Here is a 26334-nt window from a genome sequence, read left to right as displayed (position 1 = left end):
TAAATTATCACTCTGTCAGACTGACAAAACTGCTCACATTTGTTTTCCAAAAAAAACCCAACTTGATATCTTCCAGGAACACGTCACAGTATTCCTCATTATAATAATTAATGCGCAGAATAAAGGGGCGGGGCCTGGCTGAGTTAGTCAGTAGTGTGTTAAACTGGTGGTTATGGAAAGGGGCGGGGCATTTCCCAAACACATTCGAAGCGCTCGACCAACCACAACACACTGCTCCAGCCGACCAATCAGAGCACAGTGTGCTTTTCAGAAGGCGGGGCTTCATAGAGACAGGAAGTAAACAGAGCGTTACTGACAGACTGGGAAGAGAGGAGCCGCAACAATGGAGAATAATGCATGAAACTATTTCTTTCACCTTTTTGCTCCAATCCCAGCGTGGCGCCGGACTCCTCCTCATCCTCGTCCTTCCTCATGAAGGCCTCATCCACAGGGACGAGCTCCCGGGCAATTTGACCATCGTCTTCATCAACCGCTAACCAGCGATTACAGGGGAAGTAATACCTGCAGCGTAACCCGATGTGAAGCTGTGAGACGCGTTCATGGCCGCTTTGGAAATGTCCACGTCTTTCTTTCTTCAGTCGAAAAGAAATGAAGGTTTTTGATGAAAACATTCCAGGATTTTCTCCATATAATGGACTTCAATGGGGTCCAAACGGTTCAAGGTCCAAATGAGAGTTTCAGTGCAAACTGTTCAAAGGGCTTTAAACGACACCAGACGATGAATAAGGGTCTTATCAAGGACCCTTTGAGTCATGACTCGAAAAAAGATTCGTTCGTTTTGATGAACGAGTTCGAACAGGAGAGTCACGAACGCGCATCACAGAACAGAGCAAGGCGAGCATTTGAGCTTATAAAGTTTAAACTTTGTTATTTATTTATTAAACGAGCGATCGTTTCGCTTGATAAGACCCTTATTCATCGTCTGGTGTCGTTTAAAGCTGCACTGAAACTCTCATTTGGACCTTGAACCGTTTGGACCCCATTGAAGTCCATTATATGGAGAAAATCCTGGAATGTTTTCATCAAAAACCTTCATTTCTTTTCGACTGAAGAAAGAAAGACATGGACATCTTGGATGACACGGGGGCGAGTAAATTATCAGCAAAAGTTTTTTTTAAAAGTGAACTACCCCTTTAAGTTGAATTACTGAAATAAATGCACCATAGCCTAGTTAAACTTTTTTTTCGGCTTGTAGAAGTTCTGAATGGCCGGTAACTTAAATATTTAGTATCCCCAAATTGTCCGGTGAGTGAAAAAGTTCATTTCAAACCCCGATCGTGTCACAACTGGCGCTTCAACACAATAGACTCATGAATAATTGTGCGCGTGGCGAGCCTGAACTCACGTGGTGTCGTCTTTCGTGTCCACGATCTCCACCCGGTCCAGGTACCAGGCCGACTGGTGGCTGTTGTCGTGCCGGATCCTCAGTTTCTTCAGCGTCCCCAGATCCACGGCCGTGATGGAGAACACGTCCTCCTGAGAGTCACATGACCATCAGCACACAAACACACGGCTCTGCACGCTCAGGAACGTGTGTGGGAAACACTGGACAAGTTTGTTTTGGGGTCAAACTGACCAGCGTTTCATTTGAAAATCAGCAAAAACACTGAAATTTTCCAGCAATAAATATCTAAACATTCTTAAATCAAGACACATTTACTGACTGAAGATAATAAGACTGTACAAAGATGTGAGTTTGTGCTTAAAACAAGAACAAATATCTGACAGTGGAGTCAGAAAAATACAGTTGTTTTCAACACTTATAATAATCATAAATATTTCTTGAGCATCAGATCCTCATATTAGAGTGATTTCTGAAGGATCATGTGACACTGAAGACTGGAGTAATGATGCGGAATAAATTACACTTTACTATATATTCACATAGAGAACAGATGATTTACACTATAATAATATTTCACTATTTTTTATGTTTTTTTTTATTATTATTTTTTTTTATTAAGGAATCAATTTAAAAAAAGAGTACAAGTAAACAAACATAACAGTAAGAGAAAAAACAAACAAACAAACAAATGAACATACAAACAAACAAAATAATAATACAAAAGGAGAAAAGTGAGCCAACGTATACAAATATACAATCAAAATCGACAGATGGCAATACGGATGCATCTATATCTCTCTTACCTACACGTATAAACCCATACACGTGCATACATATTCATACACACATATCTGCATGTATACATATATCCATACATATATACATACATATACATAGACATACGAAGAGTTCAGATGCAAAAGCCTCTAAGTGCCATTTGAAATTTTCTTCTAAAATGATCATTTTTATCAAGCTTGTATATTTAAGTTCAGTAATTTCACTTAAATGGCAATGAAGATTACCTATTAATTGTCATTTAAGTGAAATTACTGAACTTAAATATACAAGCTTGATAAAAATGGTCATTCTAGAAGAAAATTTCAAATGGCATTTAGAGGCTTTTGCATCTGAACTCTTCATACATTCATATATATATATATACATACATACATACATGCATCCACATACACAAATATATACATACATACCTACATATACACATACACATACCCTCATACACACAAAAAAAAAATCAAAATAAAAAAAAATAAGGGGGAATAAAAAAAAAAAAATTCAAAATAAAATAAATAAATAAAATAAAATAAAAAAGGTACAAAGATTATACAAACAAAACAAAAAACAACAAAAACAAAGGGGAAGAAGAATAGAAATTAAAAATAGGGAGGATGAAGAGTTAAAATGGCTATTGCATATTGATTTCACTTGAGTTTGCAGTTGCACCTTACTCTCCTGAATGTTTTTTTTCTTTTTTTTCTTTCTCCCTTTCCCTTCCTCCCCTTAACACCAACGCACAATGGCACACTTTTTTATGTATTTTTGATCAGATAAACGCAGCTTTGGCGAGCGGAAGAGACTCTTCAACACTTTTGACAGGTGCTTTATTCGTAAATAGTCACTACAAGCAGTAATTGTTTTTGGTATGACTGCTTTTATTTTACATTTTTTTAATATCATGTTTATATGATTTATAAAAAACACATTTTATGCTTTCAATTTGTGTCTGTGCAGCCAATTTGGAAAATAAAAATATATACAACACAATAGAAATACATGTAAATTAAAAAAATATATTTTTTATTCTCTGACAAGCTGCAGTAGAGGTTTTTTAGTTGTTTTTACATGCGAGTCGCAGCTTCTGTACCTTTTCTGTCTAACTGCGTGAACACACACCGGCGTCAGCATCTTTGAGCTCTGATGAAAACACTGATGCTGTGACGTGGCCTTGATTCAGAGCCGCATATTCGGTGTGTGTGCTGAATAATAGATGTGCTGACATTAACAGATGAGTAAGTCTATACGCCGACATCGACTGTGAATAACACGAGGGAAGGTGTCCGATTCAGGTGTGTGTGTGTGACCGATTCACCTGTCCACGCTCGAACCTGTTCAGGTGTGTGTGTGTGTGTGTGTGTCAGATTCACCTGTCCGCGCTCAAACTTGTTGAGGTGGTTGGACTTCTTGAGGCGTCGCTCGCCCGTGTCTCCGTTCTCTCCGTAGATGTTGATGAAAACATTGGCATCAGATCCGGACCCCATCATGTTCCCCGTGAACACACTCACCTCATACGTGTTCTCTGAGGCACAAAGAGTTATGAGTGTGTGTTTGATGGGTAGGTTTATGGGTTGGGTAGTGTGTGTGTGTGTGTGTGTGTGTTACCCTCCAGCTCCTCGTTCTCCTCGGGCAGAAGCTCCACCACAGTCTCTCCGTCCTCCTCACCCGCCGCCAGCCATCGATCGCAGGGGAATCTGTGTGTGAGAACCACCTCTCGCATCTCTTCCTCCTCCTCCTCTTCCTCCTCCTCTTTCTTCTTCTTCTTCTTCTTCTTCTTGTCTTCCTTCTTCTCTTTGGGCACCATGGCCATGATCAGACGCTTGACCTCCACCCGGTCCAGGAACCATCCGGATCCGATGCCAGAGTCATCGTGGCTAACGCGGATCTTGAAGATCTTCCCCACGTCTTTAGCTTCAATCTGATGATGATGGACAGACATCGACATTACTTTATCATAAGAACACGTTCTAAAAAATATTTAAATCATAAAAAGTTTTTTTTTTAATAAATCAAAATTAAACCAAAAAATTATTAAATAAATAATATTAATATAAAACTGAAATACATTTTTAAATACATACAATCATAAATTATAAGAGTACAGTTAATAAAAATAAAACACTTAATAAAGTTACTCTATAAATATCATAAACATGTGAAATAAATAATTTTAAATAATCTAAATAAAACATTTCCTAAAAATTTATCAAATCATAAATAATTGTAATAAAAATAAATAAATAAATATATAATAAATAATAAAAAATAAATAATAAAATCGATTCAAATAAAAGCCTTACTCAATCAAAATAAAAAATAAAAAATTAAAATGAAAATAAATTAAATGGAATGAAATAAAAAATGAATGAAATCATAAAATAAAAAATAAAAATAAATAATTTAAAGAAACACCAAATCATAAAAATATTAAATAAATAATTTAAAAAATAAATTGATCAAAATTAAATAGTTACAAAAAATGTATCAAATCATAAAAATATGAAATAAAAAAACAATTAAAATAAAATCCTAACTGAAAATTAAAATGAATGAAAAATATTTCAATAAAAATAAACAACACTAACTAAATAAACAATTGTAAAATAAAAATGCATATATATTAATAAAAATGCATGAAATTATAAAATTTTTAAATTAAAATGCTTCAAAATAAAGATGAAAAAAGATGAAATATTGTAATTGTTTCCTTGCATGTCGTATAAGCATTAAGCGACATCAGAGAAGAGCCGTGAACATGCAGATGTGTTGAGAAATGTATTGAAATATTAACCTAACAAGAAAATATTCTCCGTAGCTCAAAGATCTTCAGTCCCGGATCTATCGGTTTGATCTATCCTGCATGTGCAAACTCTGATAGTCAGACAATAACCTTACCTTGAATATCTCTGTTGTTCCTCTTTCAAAGTTGTTTGACCTGCTGCCGAGACTCAGCACCTCCGTCTTCCCCTGCTCTCCGTAGATCTGGATGGAGACATTGGCGTTCGTGCCGGCGGCGAAGACGTCGCCCGTCACCACCGTGACCTCATAGTTGATCACTGTACGGCAAGAACACATCAACACTGACTTCTCGGAAACAACCAAAACACCAGCTGAGCACAACACATGCAATCACGTTCAATTAACAACGACAGTGAACATAACATTAACAACATTATTTAAACCATAAAAATGTGAATAAATAAAGTAAAAATGACTCAACTAATAAAATCAATAAAAATAAAACTTATTCAAATTAATTAAATCATTAAATTTGTAACATAATTAAATAAACCTAATAAAAAAATTAAGGAAATAATAAAAATATGAAATTAAATAAATCATTTTAAAAATCAAATATAACACTTAGTAAAATGATTAAATAATAAAAATGTCAAATAAAATCAACCAAAATAAAACACTTACTAAAAATGTATCTAAACATAAAATATGAAACTGAAATAAATTATTTAAAAATAAAATAAATTCAAATAAAACGCTTGATTTCCTCTGAAATTGATTTCAAATTCTGTATTTTACATTTTCTATGATTTAATTCATCAAAATAAAACGAAAAAAAATGTAAATCTAAATGTGCAATTGGATAATTTCAAAATACAAACAAAACAAAATAAAACTTTAAAAAATTAAATTGTGTAATTTACTACATTTTTAATGTGTATGTAATTTTTATGCATTTTTATGTGTAATTTGCTGGTTTCCCCTTATTTATGCTTTATTGGCATTTTAATTTATTTTTTTATATTGTTATTAATGCTACTTCTTGATGTATGGTGACCTTAAGTGATTCGATTTTTTGATTATTTAAATAAAATACATTATTATTATAAAAAGTAATTAAATTATTAATCATTAAATCGTCAAAAAACTAAAATGAACTAAATAAGAAGAATGTACATTTGAAAAGGTCAAAATAAAGCACTTACTAAAACGGATTAAATCATTAAAGTGTAAAACTGCGTTTACGTTGTTCGAGGTCCAGTATTTCACTGGGGTAAATCTCCACCTCCGTCTTCCCATCAGCCTCGTCTCGGCACAGCCAGCGGTGACTCGGGAACATGTAGTGATTCCCGTGATTGGGAACCATGATCTGAACGCTGTCCAGAAACCAGCCGGCGCGCATCCCTTCGTTAGTGTGACCAATCAGGAGCCGGTTGATCTGCATTCAACAACAACATCTCAATGAGTTCCCATCATGCTATTTTAAAGCTCCCAATGTTCTTCTAAAGGTCTCCTACAACAGATTTCCATGCAAAGTTTAAAAAAACTCCACAAATTGTCTCATAATCTCCATTACAGCATCATCTCTTTTCTCTCAGTGTCTGAAACGCTTCGATCGAGGATTCAGTCAATCTAAGCTGCTCTGCTCTGCTCTGATTGGTCAGAAACTGAACGCTCATTATCATATCTGAATCTCAGTGACACGTTCAAGTGAGACTGGAATTAACGAGTGCAGTTCAGAATCGACTTTCTTATGGGAGACAAAAGCTCCATTTGCATTCTAATATATCATATTTCACTGCATATTATGGGCCCTTTAACCTGTTAACTGTCACCCCCCCCCCCCCCCTTTTTTTGAATAGACATGAAAATGCACATTTCGAACTTAAATGGTTGTAATTCAAGAATGCTTTGGAATATAGACATATGATTGGTCTTGTTTTAAAGAAGACATTTGGCAGATTTTTGTAGAAGTGAAATAAATTAAGAAAGTGAAACAGAAAAAAAGTTATAGAAGTTTGAGTTTATGGAAATGTATAATGTAAAAATATTAATTATTCATATTTTACATAAAATATATATTTTCAAAACCTGGGCTACTCTAAAATGGCAGAAAATCTGAACTCTGAACAAGTTGTGTTTCAAATTTTAGGTTGATATCTCAAAAAATGAGCTTTTAGTAAGATTTTGTTTGAGCGCAGTACCAAACTTTTTCACTAGGGCACAATCAGACTCCATTTCTGCCCATATAAGGGCGCCTGCATTTCCATTCGTGTTTTGAGTGATATGAACCATTATTTTCACAATTTTCATACAATTTCTGAAGTAGAGATCCTATTCAGAAGTAGCATGGGAAGTTTGGCAGATTTTGATATGAATTGAACCTCTAAGAAACACATACAAAGAACAGGCATGTAAGTCACAAATGGTGAATTTATTATTTTTTTCTTGATATTTCAAACTTTTCAGACCTTTTTTTTCCAAAATAATTGAATGGATTCTATCTTTTGAACTTTTGGCATGAAAACAAACTGAGGTATCTACCATTTTTTCATGATTTTTTAAAATAAAGGTCTGAACACGCCTTATGAGTATGAAAATATTCTTGTTTTATATCGATAAATTATGGCTCCTCTGTAATATATTTTGAAAATCAGTCACCAAATATGGAAACTAGAGATTGTAAGCTTTCAAATGATATATAGTTTGTCAATATTATTTAAGGTATTTACTAAGATATTATTGTTTTAAAAATATAGTGGCAAACGTCCCACCTGTGGGACGGTGACAGTAACATGTGTGTGTGTTTGGAAGTGGCACGAGAGCGACACACACCTGCCCGACGTCCGCGGTGTCGACGGTGAACACATCCACCCGTCCCGTCTCGAAGTAGTTGCGCAGGTTGTTGTCGGACACCACGAGCATCATCCTGCTGGTGTCTCCCTTCTCGCCGTAAAGCTTCACGAACACTTTCGAGTCGGAGCTTCCTCCGCTGACGTTTCCCGTCTTCACCGCGATGTGGTAACTGACGTCTGAAAACAGGCATTATTCAGTGAACTCGAACGGCAAATCTGATCTGTGTCAAAGAGTATAGAAGCACCAAGAGGCGAAACTCCGTTGCAGTTTTAACAACAATCGCTAGATGGCGCTGCTGTCGCGCTCGTCGCCATTTTGGACAGAACCCAACGGCTTTACCGTTAGCACAACTATACAGCATTATAGTGCAAAAACACTCTTGTATACATGGTGAAACTCAATAGAGTCAGAATCCATCATACATACACTGAAAAAATTAATATGATTTATCTAATCAATAAAACTGTGCCAACAGATTACAAGCAATATTATTAATTAACCCTCAGGTAACCCTTCGTTTCGGAGTCACACTTGTTATCTTCCCGGTCAAAAGTGACCAGACACCTAAAAAATACATTTTCTTCATCCCAGTAAAACCAATGCAATTTATTTTTGTTCTATAATATTTATTCTTTATAATTTAGTATTTTGAGACAATTTGATTGAACTTATTAATATTTATGCAATATTTATGGTCTATTTTTGCCATGGAAAAATATATATATTTTTCTATGTATATATTATTTTTTTCAGAAAATTATTAATGCAGTATTTTAGTTTAATATAGAGTCTAGACCTTTTTTTGAAGAAAATTAGCACCATCTGGTTACAGTATAGAGAAAAAGCGGAGAATCATGGTGTAACCACTAGATGGCATGTACAGCTCTCTATGGAGAAGCATGTGAATTCCCCAGATGTTCATAAACACATTTTTTTTTCTCTCGTGGATTTGAATATATAGTTCAAACAATCTCAAAAACGATTTTCTTATAAATATATAAAAAAGTTAAAAAAAAATAATAATTTGTGAATTTTTGAGTTTTGTCAATTTCCCATTCATTTCCTATGGGGGTCATTTTTGACCAAAGACCACAAGTGTGACTCTTTTTTTTTTAAGACCACTTAGCATGCTCGGATCATGACCTCAATTTTTTTGTGTGTTCACATACATAATGCCATAAAAGTCACCAAGTTTCGTAACATTCCGATGAAGCCGTGATTTTTTAAATTTTAAAATAGAATTTTTTTCGGTCAGATATGACCGAAGAGCACCTGAGGGTTATATTGAACAAATTGGAATTGGGTAACAATTAATCAAATTATTCCTTAAAAGTTAACCGTTTAAAATGAGTAAAGTTCACACCAAAACATTTAACAAAAATATCTGAATAACAGACAGACATCAAAGATTAATTATTTTATATCATCTTTATTTTATATTGCCAACATCTGATGTTAACAAGCAGAATCACTAAAACAAACACTGACGTACTTAAACATACTTTTTTTGGTACGTTTTACTCATTTTGAATGGTTAAATTTTAAGGAATTAATGAGATTAATTATTACTCAATTCTATTCTTGAATTTAATTAATAGTATTGCTTGTAATCTGTTGCCACAATTTTTTTCGATTAGATAAAGCGCATTAATGTTTACAGTGTATAATACGGACCCAAAATTGCTAAACAATAAAACCAAACCTGGGAACCAAAATTGGGAACCAAAATTGGGAACATTTTCAAAGCTAAATCATGTGTAAATCTGTATATTAACTCTCTTTCTGTATCAAATGTAACATGTGTTGTACAAAGTTTTTACAAATCAAGATGAATTAAATAAAACTAAAGACTAAAACATATAGATTGACTAATATACTTACCATTGTCATTCTATTGGTAGTAAATGTGTGCACTTGCACAATGTTTGATTTGTTTTGTGTAATGCAGGCAGAAATGATGTGGTGATCTATTTACCATCACCAATTTTATTAGTTAATTTTGTGATAATAAAAAAATAAAATAAAAATGAAAGCATAACAATTAAAAATACAAAAATAAATAATAGTAATCAAAATAAAACACTAAAAATGAACAAAATTATAAATTATATAAATTCATAATATATAAATATATAATATATATTTATAAAAAATATATAATAAAATAATAAATATATAATAAAAAATAATAATATATTAAAAAATATATAATTTTTTTTAAATATTAAACTTTAAAATAACGACAAACAAAATACTAAAGAACATTAAAAAAGATGAAAGTGAAGCGACTGACATTATTGAAATATGAACTTGAATCAGGTCAAAGGGCTTCAGCCGAGAAAAAGGTTTAGAAACCCGTGATCTTTTGGTTTAATTAGATTATATATGACTAGATGAAAAGCATCATATGAAACAGGAGACTAACTCACTGTAAAGTCTTTGTCCGTCTGCGAACGGCACGAGTTCCCGAACGATCTGCCCGTCGTCTTCCCCGCGGTCCAACCATCTGCACAGATGAAGACGAGACGAGGACATGAGCCGCTTCGGTGTGTTAAAGCACTGATCTGGATGCAAGTTCATGATTGTGACCTGTTGCACGGGAATTCGACGGCCTGGGATTCGGCCTGGCCTTCCTCTCGGATCAGCACTTTATCCAGGAACCATCCGCAGCCTCCGCCTCGCCCGTCGTGACCGATCCGAACCCGGCGCACTTGCCCGATCGACACCGCCTCGATGATGAACTCGTCAGCCTGAGACCGAGCAGAAAAGGCGCAGGATGATTTTTGCTTAGTCAAGTTTAACACGATACAAAGTGCTTTACAGTACAGGTGAAACTCGAAAAATATGAATATGGTGCAAAAGTTCAGTAATTCAACTTAAAAGCTGAAACTAATATATTATATAGACTCATTACATGCAAAGTGAGATATTTCAAGCCTTTATTTGTTATAATTGTGATGATTATGGCTTAAACCCCAAATTCAAAATTAGAATATTGTGAAAACATTCTCAAATCTGTAAGCCATAATCATCAAAATTATAACAAATAAAGCCTGTGATGAGTCTATATAATATATTAGTTTCAGCTTTTAAGTTGAATTACTGAAATAAATGAACTTTTGCATCATATTTATATTTTTCCAGTTTCACCTGTACATTTGCGAATGTCAGCCGTTAAGAGACTAAACGGTAGTGGGCGGGGCCTATGATTTGATGATCTATGACTATTTGTCGATGTCTTGATCTGGGGGCGGGCATATGCAAATATATTTGCCTGTGTGACATCACAGATCCTCCAATATCAAATAATGAGGTTTATAATGAGGGCGACGTTTTAATATATATATGAAGAGTTCAGATGCAAAAGCCTCTAAGTGCCATTTGAAATTTTCTTCTAGAATGATGATTTTTTTATCAAGCTTGTATATTTAAGTTCAGTGATTTCACTTAAATGGCAATGATAATTACCTATTAATTGTTATTTAAGTGAAATTACTGAACTTAAATATACAAGTTTAATAAAAATCATCATTAAAGAAGAAAATTTCAAGTGGCATTTAGAGGCTTTTGCATCTGAACTCTTCATATATAAATTAGGGCTGTGCAAAAGTTAATTGCGATTAATCGCATCCAAAATAAAAGTCTGGGTTTACATAATATATTTGTGTGTGCCGTATATAATTATTTTGTATATATAAATACCTATGCATGCATGTATATATTTAAGAATTATTTGCGCTTGAATTCTGTATATATAAATAAATATATAATCTATATTATATAAATATAAATATTTTATATATGAATAACACATTTTCTTAAACATATACATGCATGTGTGTCTATTTATATATACAAAATAATTATATACAGCGCACACAAATATACTATGTAAACACAGACTTTTATTTTGGATGCGATTAATCGCAATTAACTTTTGCACAGCCCTAATATAAATCAAAAGAACAAGGAAAATTGTCGTCAGCCCTTTAAATCATAAAAATATAAGATTAAGTTCATTCTAAGGTGTGTCGAGACTTCTAGATCTCCAGAGGAACTGCACTAACGTTGCCCTTCTCAAACTTGTTGACGTTGTTCTTGCAGTTGATTAACGTGCGTTCGCCCGTGTCTCCCAGATCTCCGATTAGACACAGGAACACATGGGCGTCCGTTCCTCCGCCGCTCACATTCCCCGTGCAGACGGTGACGCGATACTTGATGACTGAGGGAAAACAACACAGATGTACATTAGAGAGCAACATGTCTGTTCTGATCACGGAAAGCACATGCTACATAATGCGTAATAATCTCTGGTGGGTCATAACTGACTCAGATCGACATTTTACAAATTAAGTGCATTGCAAAAAATTATGTTCTCCCCTAATCATGTTAGCAACATGTTAAATTTTGCATTCAGCATGCTAGCAATGTGCTGATTCTTGTTAGCAATTTGTTAAATCATGTTGCAACATGTTAAATCATACTAACAAACCTGCTAAATCATGCAATCAGTGTGTTAAATCATGCTACCAACATCAAGCGAGCAATGTGCTATATCAAACTAGCAACATGCTAATCCATGCTAACAATATGTTAAATCATGCTAACAACATTGTGTTGGATTGTGTAAAAGGTCTATGTTAGTTTTTATAATGTATTTGATACATGATTGTGCAATGTGTGCTATGTTTTAGGAATATGTTTTTTTTTTTTTTTTTAGAAAGGCCTGACCAGGGACTGGGGTTGCAAATTAGCCTACTGGCTAGAAACCTTTTATGCAACACATTTACACATTTTGTTATGGCTTTGCCTATTGCAACTATGTATGTAATAATGTGCGCTGCATTGTCCCTGACAAATAAACTAATAAATAAATAAATAAAATAAAAAACATGTTAAATAATGCATGCAGTGTGTTAAATCATGCTAACAAAATGCTAATCATGCTAACAATATGCTAAATCGTGCTATCCAAGACTGTATTCCCTTCAAAACATTCAAACTTTTTCTTGACAATTTTTTAATCTAGTTTTATTTTTACTATTTTATATAGATTCGTATGTATAGCATTAGCAAAAATCTAATTCTTCATTGTTTGTTGATGTTCATGTTAGCAGTGCGTTAACTAATATTTACAGATCCAACTTTGGAACTTAAACCTGGTATTAGCAAATGATGAAATTATGTTTGACTAAGATTAATGCTGTAGAAGTAGTGCTTATTGTTAGTTCGTGTTAACAAATATAATCTATGTGATAAATGAGTTAAAATCCAAAGGTCATCTAAACGTAGTCAGAATACATGTTAAATCATCCTAGCAGTGTGTGAAATCATGTTAACAATATGTTAAGTCATGCTAGCAACATGTTAAACAATGCTAACAATGTGTTAAATCATGCTAGCAAAATGCTCAATCATTCTAGCGGTGTGCTATATCATGCTAGCAACATGTTAAATCATGCTAGCAAAATGCTAAATCATTCTAGCGGTGTGCTATATCATGCTAGCAACATGCTAAATAATATTAGCAACATGCTAAATAATGCCAACAATGTTAACTCATGCTAACAACATGCTAAGTCATGCAAGCAACAAGCTAAATCTTGCCAACAATGCTAAATCATGCTAGCAGTGTGCTATATCATGCTAGCAACATGCTAAATAATATTAGCAACAGGCTAAATAATGCTAGCAACATGCTTAATAATGCCAACAATGTTAACTCATGCTAACAACATGCTAAATCATGGTAGCAGTGTGCTATATCATGGTAGCAATGTGCTCCAACATGCGTATTGTTAACATTTAACATGTTAAATCATACTTACATGTTACATGTGTAATCAAATTACTTTCCTAATGTAACTTATAATCAGCAACAGACTAGAGTTTGTAATGAATCTTTATACCTGGCAGCGGCTCTGGGATCAGCTCTGCTGTGGCCGGAAGCTCTCGCACAACCTCGTTATCGTCCTCGTTAGTGTCCAGCCAGCGCTCGCATGGGAACTTATACGTTTCCTTCGTCAAAGTTTTCATTATGGATATCTTAGGAGACATAAAGCAGACCGTTATTCAGACACAGTACATCACTGTGAAACACTCGATCTCGAGCTCCTACCCGACTCAGGTGCCAGCCGGCGAAGGGATTCCTCTTCTCATGCCAGATCCTCAGTTTCGTCAACTTCCCAAGATCCGGCAGCTCGATCTGACGAACAAATTAAATACAGATTAGATGGTTTGATGCATTAAAGGAGTAGTTCACTTTAAAAAAACTTTTGCTTTTTCATCTTGTCATCCAAGATGTCCATGTCTTTCTTTCTTCAGTCGAAAAGAAATGAAGGTTTTTGATGAAAACATTCCAGGATTTTCTCCATATAATGGACTTCAATGGGGTCCAAACGGTTCAAGGTGCAAATGAGAGTTTCAGTGCAGCTTTAAACGACACCAGACGATGAATAAGGGTCTTATCTAGCAAAACGAGCAGCCATTTCAAAAATAAATAACAAAGTTTAAGTTTTATAAGCTCAAATGCTCGCCTTGCTCTGTTCTGTGATGCGCGTTCGTGACTCTCCTGTTCGAACTCGTTCATCAATATGAACAAATCTTTTTTTGAGTCATGACTCAAAGGGTCCTTGATAAGACCCTTATTCATCGTCTGGAATCGTTTAAAGCCCTTTGAATAGTTTGCACTGAAACTTTCATTTGGACCTTGAACCGTTTGGTCCCCATTGAAGTCCATTATATGGAGAAAATCCTGGAATGTTTTCATCAAAAACCTTCATTTCTTTTCGAATGAAGAAAGAAAGACATGGACATCTTGGATGGCATGGGGGCGAGTAAATTATCAGCAAAAGTTTTTTTTAAAAGTGAACTACTCCTTTAAGAATGACAATCCACACAGCAACAAATGAAACACCTTTCATAGTCATTTTTATCCAAAACACACATTGTTCCTCCAAAACAGCAGATTTCCCATGAACTTGTCCAGCTGGGTTCAGTTAAAATGTCTCATTATAAAAGTGAAAACAAATTTGAATACTCATACAGATAAGAGTTTTCGGGACTAAAAAAAAAAAAAATCAAACAAGAATAATGAACATGGCTTTATACAACGTTAAGAACTAAAGTAGTGCAAATGCATATTTAATAGATTCAGAGTCTCAGCGTATGGGCTCTTGCGTGGATTTGAACTTTAGTTTTGTGTTGCTGTGTAGATCTCTTCTCCTGCTCTATTCCTGTTATGGACAGTCCCTCCAGGATTTCACGATTTTTTTGTGTGATTTTTGCGATCAAAATGACTGATTTTGTGGTGGTAATTTCCAAAAATTTGTATTCAGTATTCAGTCCTTCCAGAAAAACGCAGAGTTTTTTTGTGATTGTTGCAGGCAAAAATCCTTGATTACGTGGCCCGTTTTCTTTAAAAATGCGATGGAAAGAATATGCGGGATATTTATGCAATTTTATGCGATGAAAATGCAGGAATTTGCACAAATTGAGGGAACTTGCAAAAATTGCGGTTTGATGAAAAAGAGAAAAAAAGTGATTCCCCCAACATCCTGTTCTCACTCGGCTAATGTAAGAGTCATTTCTTATTACTTCCTTTGATAAGCAAGCATACTACATCATAGAAAGTGCTGGGAATATTTAATTTCTCATCTTGTTTTATTTCAGACTGTAATGAGTGTAAATAAGGTGTGGCCCCTTTAAGAGCTGCGCGCTCCTGTTGAACTCTCTGCAGTGATATGTGCGCCTCGAACACCTCATGTGTGCGGGTAATTTCTGTTTGATGCTACTTCTTTTATCTTATGTTGTTTATTAAGTAACGATGTGACGGTAGAACGTGTGACAGACAGTTATACGAGTTCGATTTGTGAGATGTCAATCGCCTCCGTGAGTCTGTCTGCCGTCGTGTAATTGTGTAACACTTCATAACGTTCCCATGGAAACAGGGGGAAATGGCTGCTCTTGTGTGAAAGCAAACGCAACATTTTTCAACTTTCTGCTAAGATACATGTGACTTTTTTTGCAACGAAAATGCGAGGATTATGAAATTATGCAAACCCCGCATATTTTGCACGGAAATCGGCAATTTATGCGGCGAAAGTGCGGCGTATTTGAAAAAATGCGGCCCCCGCATAAATATGCGGACTTTGGCTGATTTTGCATTGAATTCAGCGATCGCATAATCGCGTTTTTCTGGAGGGACTGTATGGAGGTTAGCAAACAGCATTGCATTTCCACGCGAACCTCTTTCTGGATTGGAGTGTGTAGAGCTGTCAAAATGGCTGAAAAGCTCAATTTGAAATTCTTTCTTAAATATGAGCAAAATTCTAATTATATTTGAATTCTAAAGGAAATATGTAATGTTAGAGGAAGAGAGTACTGTACTGTCCCGAATGTTGACTGCAAAACAGCAGATTTACCATGAACTTGTCCAGCTGGCCCTGCTCAAAGTTATCAGTTTTGTTGTCCAGTTTCATCTCATCGGACTTGCCCTTCTCCCCGTATATCTGGAGTAAGATGGAGGCGTCCGTTCCCGCGCCTGGAAGATCTGACGTCCAAATCCACAGGGACCAGGGATGTTCTGAGGGGCAGGAGATTTAACCCTTTAACCTCACAAACCTAGAACCTCTTTCACTCTCGCTGTAAGACCAATACGCACTTTTCTGCCTCTTTTGCCTGAGCGAGACCATTTCATAGAGTTCTCTCTCGATGAGTCCATCGCTCTCGTTCTCATCCAGCCATTTAGAGCAGGGGAACGTCTGCTCGATGCCCGTGAACGGACAGAACACAACCACCTAACACAACACACACACAAACCAATTAAGCATTTTATACATTCTCTAATATTTTGTTGATATATTATAGGAAAAAAAACTGAAATCTAAGAAAGTAATTTAAAAAAAATCTGTTGTTTGCCATGAAAGATAGAGTCTAAAACACATTGCACACTAGACTATAAATCTTAATTTAAGAAAATTGGTCGTCTTCAGTCTTGGCAAGACATTTTTAATAGAGTGACATAAAGTGCAAGTTTATGTTCAATTAGATTGCTGTGCTAATTTTATTAATAGTACAACCCCTAAAAATTCTAATTTCAAGAATCTTAAGAAAGGTCAAATATGATTTGTTGTTACACTGCAAAAAAATGCCCTTCTTAAAACAAACAAGATGTGAGTAAAGTGTACAAAAATGCATGTATTTTTTTCAGGTTATTGTGCATCTATGGAAGTAAAATAATGGCATTTTTAGTAAAATAAGGGAAATAAGAAAAGTGAATATGGATCATTGAATGTTTAATGTTTTAGAAATGTTTTGAATTGAAATATTCACAGCTTAAATATTCAACCATGTTGAATTCCAGCCCACAAAAATGCAAACCCTAAAAATACACTGCATTAAAATGCAAGCATGGATAATGCAATGCCTATTTTTATTTTTTTTTTCAAGTTTTTGTGCGTCAAAAATATTTGGCATTATTTTACCTCCATAAACGAGATTAGATTGGGACCCCCATTTCGTCAGTCTCAGAGGGTTACATACGTAACCGAGACGTTATTTTGAATTTATGTTTGAGGAATGTGCTTAAATTACTATTAAACTAGCAACATGCTAACAACATGCTAAATAATGCATGCAGTGTGTTAAATCATGCTAACAAAATGCTAATCATGCTAACAATATGCTAAATCGTGCTATCTGTATTCCCTTCAAAACATTCAAACTTTTTCTTGACAATTTTTTTTTTTTTTTTATATTATTTTATTTTTCCAATTTTTTACATGGTATAAACACTTAAGAATAAAAAAAAAAAAAAAAATCAGACAATACAACCATAACAGAAGGGAAAAAAAAGAAAACAACAAAAAGCAGGCAGGGGTATGTTAACACAAACAAGACTTAATCCTTGATGAATTATTACAGCAAGAACAATAATAATTATACACTATTCAGACTTGAGGAAATCCACAAAGGGCTGCCATACAGTTTGAAATTGGCGATGAGATTTGGACTCCAAAGAACGTATCCTCTCTAGTTGTATGACATGAATCAGTTCAGATAACCAAGCTTTGAACGATGGAGAGTCTGATGATTTCCAGTTTAAAAGTATTGATTTTTTCGCAAGAGTCAAGCCCATCAATAGAGGTCGTTGCTGAGATCTTGGAAGAGTATTCAATGTCACAGAGGATCCAAGAATTGCAAGACTATGGTCTGGTTTCACCTCCTTTTGAAAAACTTTTGAAAAAAAATCAAATATAGCAGTCCAAAAATTAAACAGTTTGTGACAAAACCAAAACATGTGTGACAAAGAGCCCTCCTCTGTTTTACATATGTCGCAAACTGGAGAGATAGAATTGTATATTTTACTCAATTTTGTTTTCGAATAATACAATCTATGTACCACTTTAAACTGAATCAGCCTGTGTCTCGCATTTATCGAGCAGTCTTGGATCTTATTGAGACTATCATTCCAGGTTTCATCGGATACATCTTCATCAAAATCCCTAGCCCAAGCTTCTTTTATATGATTGGTGCTTACAGGCAGTTGTAAAGAATTAACACAGCGTGAGACCAGATGTCTAGAGCTTGGATTTACCAAAAGAATTTTCTCAAACGAATTAATCTCGGGTTTGTCCATAAATTGTGGAATAACTGTTTGAACATAATGTCTCACTTGTAGATATCGAAAAAAGTCGGACCTCGGGAGATTAAATACAGATTGCAGTTGGTTAAAAGATGCAAATTTGTCATCTATATAAAGATCCCCAATAGACATTAGACCCTTAGTTTTCCATTCAACAAAACCTCGGTCTAGCTGAGAGGGTTTGAACATATGATTGTTAGCGATGGGTGTGAGGATAGAGACGTCAGGTGATTTAAGATGTTTCCTTATTTGATTTAATATTCGTATTGAATTTTTAACTATAAAATTAGTACCAATTAATTTTGATGAGGGAGAGACTTTTGAGAAAAGTAAGACTGGGAGACAAGATGTTGTAAGAGAAGATGTCTCTATCTTAAGCCATAAGGGATCAGCCGCAGAGAAAGCTTCACCAGGAATACCCCTCTGCCAATAAGATAATGCCCTAGCATTTGCTGCCCAATAGTAATATTTAAACACTGGGAGCCCTAAGCCTCCCATCTGAGTGGGTTTCTGTAAGTGCGCTTTTGCTATTCGTGGAGTCTTGTAAGCCCAAATAAAAGGCATGATGACTGAATCTAAAAGCTTAAAAAAAGATAAAGGTATATAAGTAGGGACATTTTGAAAAAGGTAAAGGAACTGTGGTAAAATGACCATTTTGATTGCATTAATTTTGCCAATCATAGATAGCGGAAGGAGCCGCCATCGCTCTATATTATCTTTTAATTTGTCAATCTTAGCCAAAAAGTTTAATTTAAATATTTGCTTGGGGTTCTTTGGTACCACAATGCCAAGATATGTAAAGTGGTCTTCAACTGTTTTGAAAAGTGAGGGGCCAACCTGGCTGGGATTTGTGTGTCTAGCAAGTGACATATACTCACTTTTGGACCAGTTAATAGTGTACCCGGAGATTTTACCGAAAGCATTAATATATTCAAGCAAATACGGAACTGATTTGGCTGGATCAGAAAGATAGATTAATAGATCATCAGCATATAGACTAACCAGGGCTTCATCCTTTCCCATCTTTATTCCATGTATATGCGGGTGACTTCTAATCCCTACTGCTAGCGGCTCCAGCGCAATATCAAAAAGAAGAGGGGAAAGAGGATCTCCTTGCCTAACTCCTCGATGCAAATCAAAAGGTTTAGATTTGTTAGAGTTTGTCAAAATGGATGAACGAGGACATAAATATAAAATTTTTACCCACTTGATAAACCGACTCCCAGCCCCAAAGTGCTCAAGCGCTTTTAGCATGAATGGCCACTCTATTTGATCAAACGCCTTTTGGGCATCTAGTGAGATGATTGCTCCTGAGGCTTCCTTACCACGCTCCTTATAAAGAATATTAAGAAGGAGACGAACATTGCCAAAGGAGAAACGACCTGGTATGAACCCACTTTGGTCTGGGTGTACTATTGTTGAGATGTGCTTTCCAAGTCTGTTTGATAATACTTTTGTTATGACCTTCTGATCAAAATTAAGAAGCGATATAGGTCTATAACTGGCCAGATCCATGTCGTCTTTTCCTTTTTTTAATAGAACACAAATATTGGCCTCATATAATGAATTGGGGAGTCTGCCATTTTCATATGAGTCATTGATCATTCTCAATAAGTATGGGGCTAGTTTTAAAGAGAAGGCTTTATAAAATTCACATCCAAAGCCGTCTGGACCCGGTGCTTTGCCCGACGGGAAAGACTTGATGGCCTCTAAGATGTCCGCTTCCGAAAATGCGCGTTCTAGATCTTCTTTTGCAATTTTATCTAACTGGGGAAGATTGAGACTATCAAAAAAAGATTCATAATCCTCATGACTGACGTTGCATTTTGAGGAATAAAGATCAGAGTAAAAATCCCTAAAGGATTTATTAATTTCTTCAGGATTGGTTACAATCTCAGCTGTGTTTGACTTAATTTGATGAATTGTTTGCTTTGCTTGCACACCCCTTAACTGCCTCGCTAATAAAGTTTCTGGCTTATCACCTAATTCAAAGTGTTTTTGTTTCAGTTTAAGTAAGAGATTCTCAATTCTTTTGCCCAGGATCGAATTATATTCATATTTCAAATTCAGTATCTTATTATAATCTTGCTGTAGTCCGGAAATTCTATATGTCTGTTCTAATGTTGTGAGTAAATTTTCAATTCCCAAAAGCCTACTTTCGCTATTTCTCTTGTTAGCGGTTTCAAAAGCAATAATATGACCCCTTATGACTGCCTTAAGAGTCTCCCATAAAATTGAATCAGAGACTTGGCCATTGTCATTATTTATAAAAAAATCATCCAGTTTAGCATTAATGTAGCTTTCAAAAGCTGGATCTTTAAGTAGGTAAGGGTTGAATCGCCAATGATAACTTTGTTGTGGCAGGATTTTATTAATCTGAAATGAGACGGGGCTATGGTCTGAAATCAGCATGCTATGGTACCGTGTATCAGTGATTCTGTGAATCAGTTCAGAAGTAACCAAAAAACGATCAATTCTAGTGTAAGATTTATGAACCTGCGAGTAGAATGAGTACTCCCTTTCAGTTGGGTGTTGCAGCCTCCAAATATCTACCATGTTCCTTTCCTCAATCAATCTAGTGAGGATCTGTACTGAGGCTATACTAGGAGGTGGCTTTGAGGATGATCGGTCTAAAAGCGGATCTAAATAACAATTGAAGTCACCGCCGATAATGACGTTTACACACCCAGTCGGTATTAAATCAAAAACCTTTTTAAAAAATTGAGGGTCATCAATATTGGGACCATATACATTTAACATTGTGATGTACAAAGAACAGAGTTGGCCTGTAATCATGACATATCTACCATGAGGGTCAGTAGTCATCGAATCGAGCTTAAATGAAATACCCTTGCGAATTAAAATGGCTACCCCCCTGGCTTTACTATTGAAAGGAGCCTGATAAATCTGAGATATCCAATTTGCCCTAAGTTTATGTTCTTGTCCCACAGCTATGTGTGTTTCCTGTAGAAATAAGATATCTGCTTTCAAAGATTTAAGATAGGTAAACACTTTGCCTCTTTTAATGGGGTGGCCAAGTCCTTTAACATTCCAAGATGCTATAGTTAACGTAGGATTTCCTCTATTGGTTTTATCGTTCACTTTCATTTAACTTTGTAACACAGAGTAAAATCACAATAACATTCCCCCTGCCTTCTTGACAATTTTTTAATCTAGTTTTATTTTTACTATTTTATATAGATTTGTATGTATAGCATTAGCAAAAATCTAATTCTTCATTGTTTGTTGATGTTCATGTTAGCAGTGCATTAACTCATATTTACAGATCCAACTTTGGAACTTAAACCTGGTATTAGCAAATGATGAAATTATGTTTGACTAAGATTAATGCTGTAGAAGTAGCGCTTATTGTTAGTTCGTGTTAACAAATATAATCTATGTGATAAATGAGTTCAAATCCAAAGGTCATCTAAACGTAGTCAGAATACATGTTAAATCATGCTAGCAGTGTGTGAAATCATGTTAACAATATGTTAAATCATGCTAGCAACATGTTAAACAATGCTAACAATGTGTTAAATCATGCTAGCGGTGTGCTATATCATGCTAGCAACATGTTAAATCATGCAAGCAACATGCTAAATCATGCTAGCAGTGTGCTATGCTAGCAACATGCTACATAATGCCAATAATGTGCTAACAACATGCTAAATCATGCAAGCAACAAGCTAAATCATGCCAACAATGTTAAATCATGCCAACAACATGCTTACAACATTATTAATAAAATTGTAAAAAAAAAAAAAAAAAAAAAAAGGAAAAATATTACCAAAAAAAAATTTGGGCCTTGGGTCATTTTGACCCGTGAGGAAAAGATGAAGGTTAACACCAGTGGGTGTTTGTGCATTGCTTTGTTGCATGTACTTGCATTATTTTAAACATGATTTTTCTATCATAATCAGCAGCACAAAGGTTATGGGGTGAAACGTGACCTTTTCGCAGTACCAGCCGGCACTGACCCCTCCGTTATCGTGACCGATGGTGACCCGACTGAGAGGACTGAGCAGCGCTGCGATCTCCACGTTAAAGATGTCGGTGAGCCCGCGCTCAAACGTTCCTCCCTCCAGGAAAACCTTCCCGCTGTTCTTCAGGCCTTTGGAGCCGTGCATGACCATGTGGATTTTAGAGTTGGTTCCCGCACCTCGGATTTTCCCCGTCACCACCTGAACGTTGTACACGATTCCTGCAAAAACATAAGAGCTTAATCGTACAACCAGTCATCAGTCTCTTCTGCTCACCACTGCTGCATTCATTTAATCAAAAATACAGTAAAAACAGTGAAATATTATTATAATGTGAATCATCTGTTCTCTATGTGAATATACAGTAAAGTGTAATTTATTCCTGTGATTTTTAGCATCATTACTCACATGATCCTTCAGAAATCACTCTAATATGAGGATCTGATCAAGAAATATTTATGATTATTATCAATGTTCATATTTTTCAGGATTCTTTGATGAATAGAAAGATCAAAAGAACAGCGTTTGTTTGATGTAGGAATCATTGCAACATTTTTAAATGTCTTTGTCACTTTTGATCAATTGAATTTTATTTAAAATCTTACTCATCTAAATCGTCTGAATAGCAGAGTATAATTTCCTGATAAATATGAACACTGATAATTATCATAAATGTTTATTGAGCATCAAATCCTCAGTGATTTCTGAAGACTGGAGTTAATGATGCTGAAAATCACAGGAATAAATCACACTTTACTGTATATTCACATAGAAAACATTTATATTCTTATAATATTTCACTGTTTTCCAGTATCTTTCACTGGTAGTGTACATAGATGCAATTTACAAGCCTTTATTTGTTATGGCTTACAGATATGAAAACCTTTTCACAATATTCTAATTTTGAATTTGGGGTTTAAGCCATAATCGTCACAATTATAACAAATAAAGGCTTGAAATATCTCACTTCGCATGTAATGAGTCTATATAATATATTAGTTTCAGCTTTTAAGTTGAATTACTGAACTTTTGCAGCATATTTATATTGTTCGAGTTTCTCCTGTATAGATGCAGTTTACTAAAGTCCTAGAGAAAACGATTCAGTCATGTGTGTTGTGTTCAAACATTACACTTCATCAGTATATTGGTTTTGGGAGGATTTATGAGGAGGTTTTGTAAAACTTGAAGAAGCTGTGTGGTTTACCGGTGGGTTGACTCCCTCCAACCAGAACATCTCTCTGTATCTTTCCATCATCTTCATCGATGGCAAACCAGCGGTTGATGGGAAACTCGTACATGGCTTTGTTTCCCAAATCATCCACTATGACCTGAAATAAAAGCGAGCGCCATCAGCAGAGCGGGTTTCATTGCAGTGATATATGGTGTCTATGTGCATATCTATCCATCTATCTGCAGGCTGTGGCTCTCATCAGAAGGAAAGCCAATCCAGTGGAGTAGTGTGGTGTTTCCTTTCAGCGTGGATAAGGTGACTAGAATTACCTCATCCGGAGAGATGCCGTGTGAGGTGGAGCGAATGCAAATCGTCCACTACCAACCCCAATGCCTTTGTGTGACAACACCGATATCTCCAATATAATCACAAGATCGATCTTTTAGTCGGTGCTGTTTTCAGGAGGAAAAAGCTTCAGAAACATTATCTGTAGCGCCTTGATGTGAAACAGAGTCTCCGCTTTCAAATTCTGTCAGTTTTATATGGAAGCTCATTCTTTTATCTCAGAATTGCGTGATATAAAGTTGCAATTCTTTTTTTCTTAATTGCCAGTTTATAAAGAACTAAAGTCAGAATTGCGAGATATAAAGTCAAAATGTCGAAATATTAACTAGCAATTGAGGAAAAAGCCAGAATTGCGCAATTCTGACTTTATATCTCACAATTCTGACTTTATATCTCGCAATTCTGACTTTATAACTCACAATTCTGACTTTATATCTCACAATTCTGACTTTATATCTCACAATTCTGACTTTATATCTCACAATTCTGACTTTATATCTCACAATTCTGACTTTATATCTCACAATTCTGACTTTATATCTCGCAATTCTGACTTTATATCTCACAATTCTGACTTTATATCTCACAATTCTGACTTTATATCTCACAATTCTGACTTTATATCTCGCAATTCTGACTTTATATCTCACAATTCTGACTTTATATCTCGCAATTCTGACTTTATATCTCACAATTCTGACTTTATATTTCACAATTCTGACTTTATATCTCGCAATTCTGACTTTATATCTCACAATTCTGACTTTATATCTCGCAATTCTGACTTTATATCTCACAATTCTGACTTTATATCTCGCAATTCTGACTTTATATCTCACAATTCTGACTTTATATCTCACAATTCTGACTTTATATCTCGCAATTCTGACTTTATATCTCATAATTCTCACTTTATATCTCACAATTCTGACTTTATATCAATAAATTCTGACTTTATTTCTCGCAATTCTCACTTTATATCTCATAATTCTCACTTTATATCAATCAATTCTGACTTTATATCTCGCAATTCTGACTTTATATCTCATAATTCTCACTTTATATCAATAAATTCTGACTTTATTTCTCGCAATTCTCACTTTATATCTCATAATTCTGACCTTATATCTCACAATTCTCTCTTTATATCTCGCAATTCTGACTTTATATCTCATAATTCTGACCATATATAACGCAATTCTGACTTTATATCTCGCAATTCTCACTTTATATCTCATAATTCTCACTTTATATCAATAAATTCTGACTTTATTTCTCGTAATTCTGACTTTATATCACACAATTCTGACTTTATATCTCATAATTCTTACTTTATATCTCGCAATTCTGACTTTATATCTCATAATTCTCACTTTATATCAATCAATTCTGACTTTATTTCTCGCAATTCTCACTTTATATCTCATAATTCTGACTTTATATCTCGCAATTCTGACTTTATATCTCGCAATTCTGATTTTATATCTCATAATTCTCACTTTATATCTCGCAATTCTGACTTTATATCTCATAATTCTGACTTTATATCTCGCAATTCTGACTTTATATCTCGCAATTCTCACTTTATATCTCGCAATTCTGACTTTATATCTCATAATTCTCACTTTATATCAATAAATTCTGACTTTATTTCTCGCAATTCTCACTTTATATCTCATAATTCTGACTTTATATCTCGCAATTCTGACTTTATATCTCGCAATTCTGATTTTATATCTCATAATTCTCACTTTATATCTCGCAATTCTGACTTTATATCTCATAATTCTGACTTTATATCTCGCAATTCTGACTTTAAATCTCATAATTCTCACTTTATATCTCGCAATTCTGACTTTATGTCGCGCAATTCGATAGATTCGATCGATATTGAGTCGAATCGCAATCAGAACTGTGTCGAATCGCGTGTCTGTGAATCAAATCATGCTTCAGTTCTCAGGCCTGTGTGTTTATTACAGCAAACGGCCGTGTTATATTCTAAATGTTTTTACTGGGATTTGACCTTCTCCACGAACCATCCCGCCGAGGAGCCCTTGTTGTTGTGTCCGATGGTGATCTTCCTCACTCGGCCCAGGTTCGGAGCCTCGATGGTAAACTTGTCTTCTGTTCCTCTCTCAAAGTTGTTTTTATCGTTGTCGAGTCTTCTCTCACCTTCGGGAAATATAAACATCTGATAATAATGCAACAGGATATTACATCATAGAGAAAGCTGCATGTTTGTGGAAACCATGAAGACAACAATTCAAAAGTAAGGTAAGTTTGGATATGAAATAAAATAAAAAATGAGTACTTTTATTCAGAAAGGATGCATTAAATTGATCAAAAGTGACAGTAAATACATTAATAATGTTCCAAAAGATTTTACTTCAAATAAATGTTTTTTTTGACTTTCTATTTGTCAAAGAATCTTGAAAAA

At 34.9% G+C, this 26334-nt stretch overlaps 1 protein-coding gene across 1 annotated transcript in view; it reads right to left on the bottom strand.

The window, feature by feature from the left end:
* Window positions 1-26334, bottom strand: part of loxhd1b (lipoxygenase homology PLAT domains 1b) — a 59961-nt gene that overhangs the window by 27342 nt on the left and 6285 nt on the right. The window contains exons 6-22 of the mRNA XM_089119929.1: window positions 25921-26069; window positions 23586-23709; window positions 22352-22602; window positions 16416-16551; window positions 16177-16337; window positions 13872-13958; window positions 13663-13798; window positions 11821-11975; window positions 10343-10503; window positions 10183-10259; window positions 7733-7929; window positions 6143-6335; window positions 5054-5214; window positions 3764-4076; window positions 3529-3680; window positions 1367-1497; window positions 377-522 (exon numbers count right to left, since the gene is read on the bottom strand). Of these exons, the coding sequence (XP_088976055.1) occupies window positions 377-522; window positions 1367-1497; window positions 3529-3680; window positions 3764-4076; window positions 5054-5214; window positions 6143-6335; window positions 7733-7929; window positions 10183-10259; window positions 10343-10503; window positions 11821-11975; window positions 13663-13798; window positions 13872-13958; window positions 16177-16337; window positions 16416-16551; window positions 22352-22602; window positions 23586-23709; window positions 25921-26069 (2730 nt within the window). The remainder of the gene's footprint in view (window positions 1-376; window positions 523-1366; window positions 1498-3528; window positions 3681-3763; window positions 4077-5053; window positions 5215-6142; window positions 6336-7732; window positions 7930-10182; window positions 10260-10342; window positions 10504-11820; window positions 11976-13662; window positions 13799-13871; window positions 13959-16176; window positions 16338-16415; window positions 16552-22351; window positions 22603-23585; window positions 23710-25920; window positions 26070-26334) is intronic.

The sequence above is a fragment of the Pimephales promelas genome, chromosome 14, assembly GCF_988280905.1.
Source record: "Pimephales promelas chromosome 14, fPimPro1.hap1.1, whole genome shotgun sequence".
Taxonomy (NCBI): domain Eukaryota; kingdom Metazoa; phylum Chordata; class Actinopteri; order Cypriniformes; family Leuciscidae; genus Pimephales; species Pimephales promelas.
Note: the sequence above shows the minus strand (reverse complement) of the source record. Positions and strands in the feature narration are given on the sequence as shown.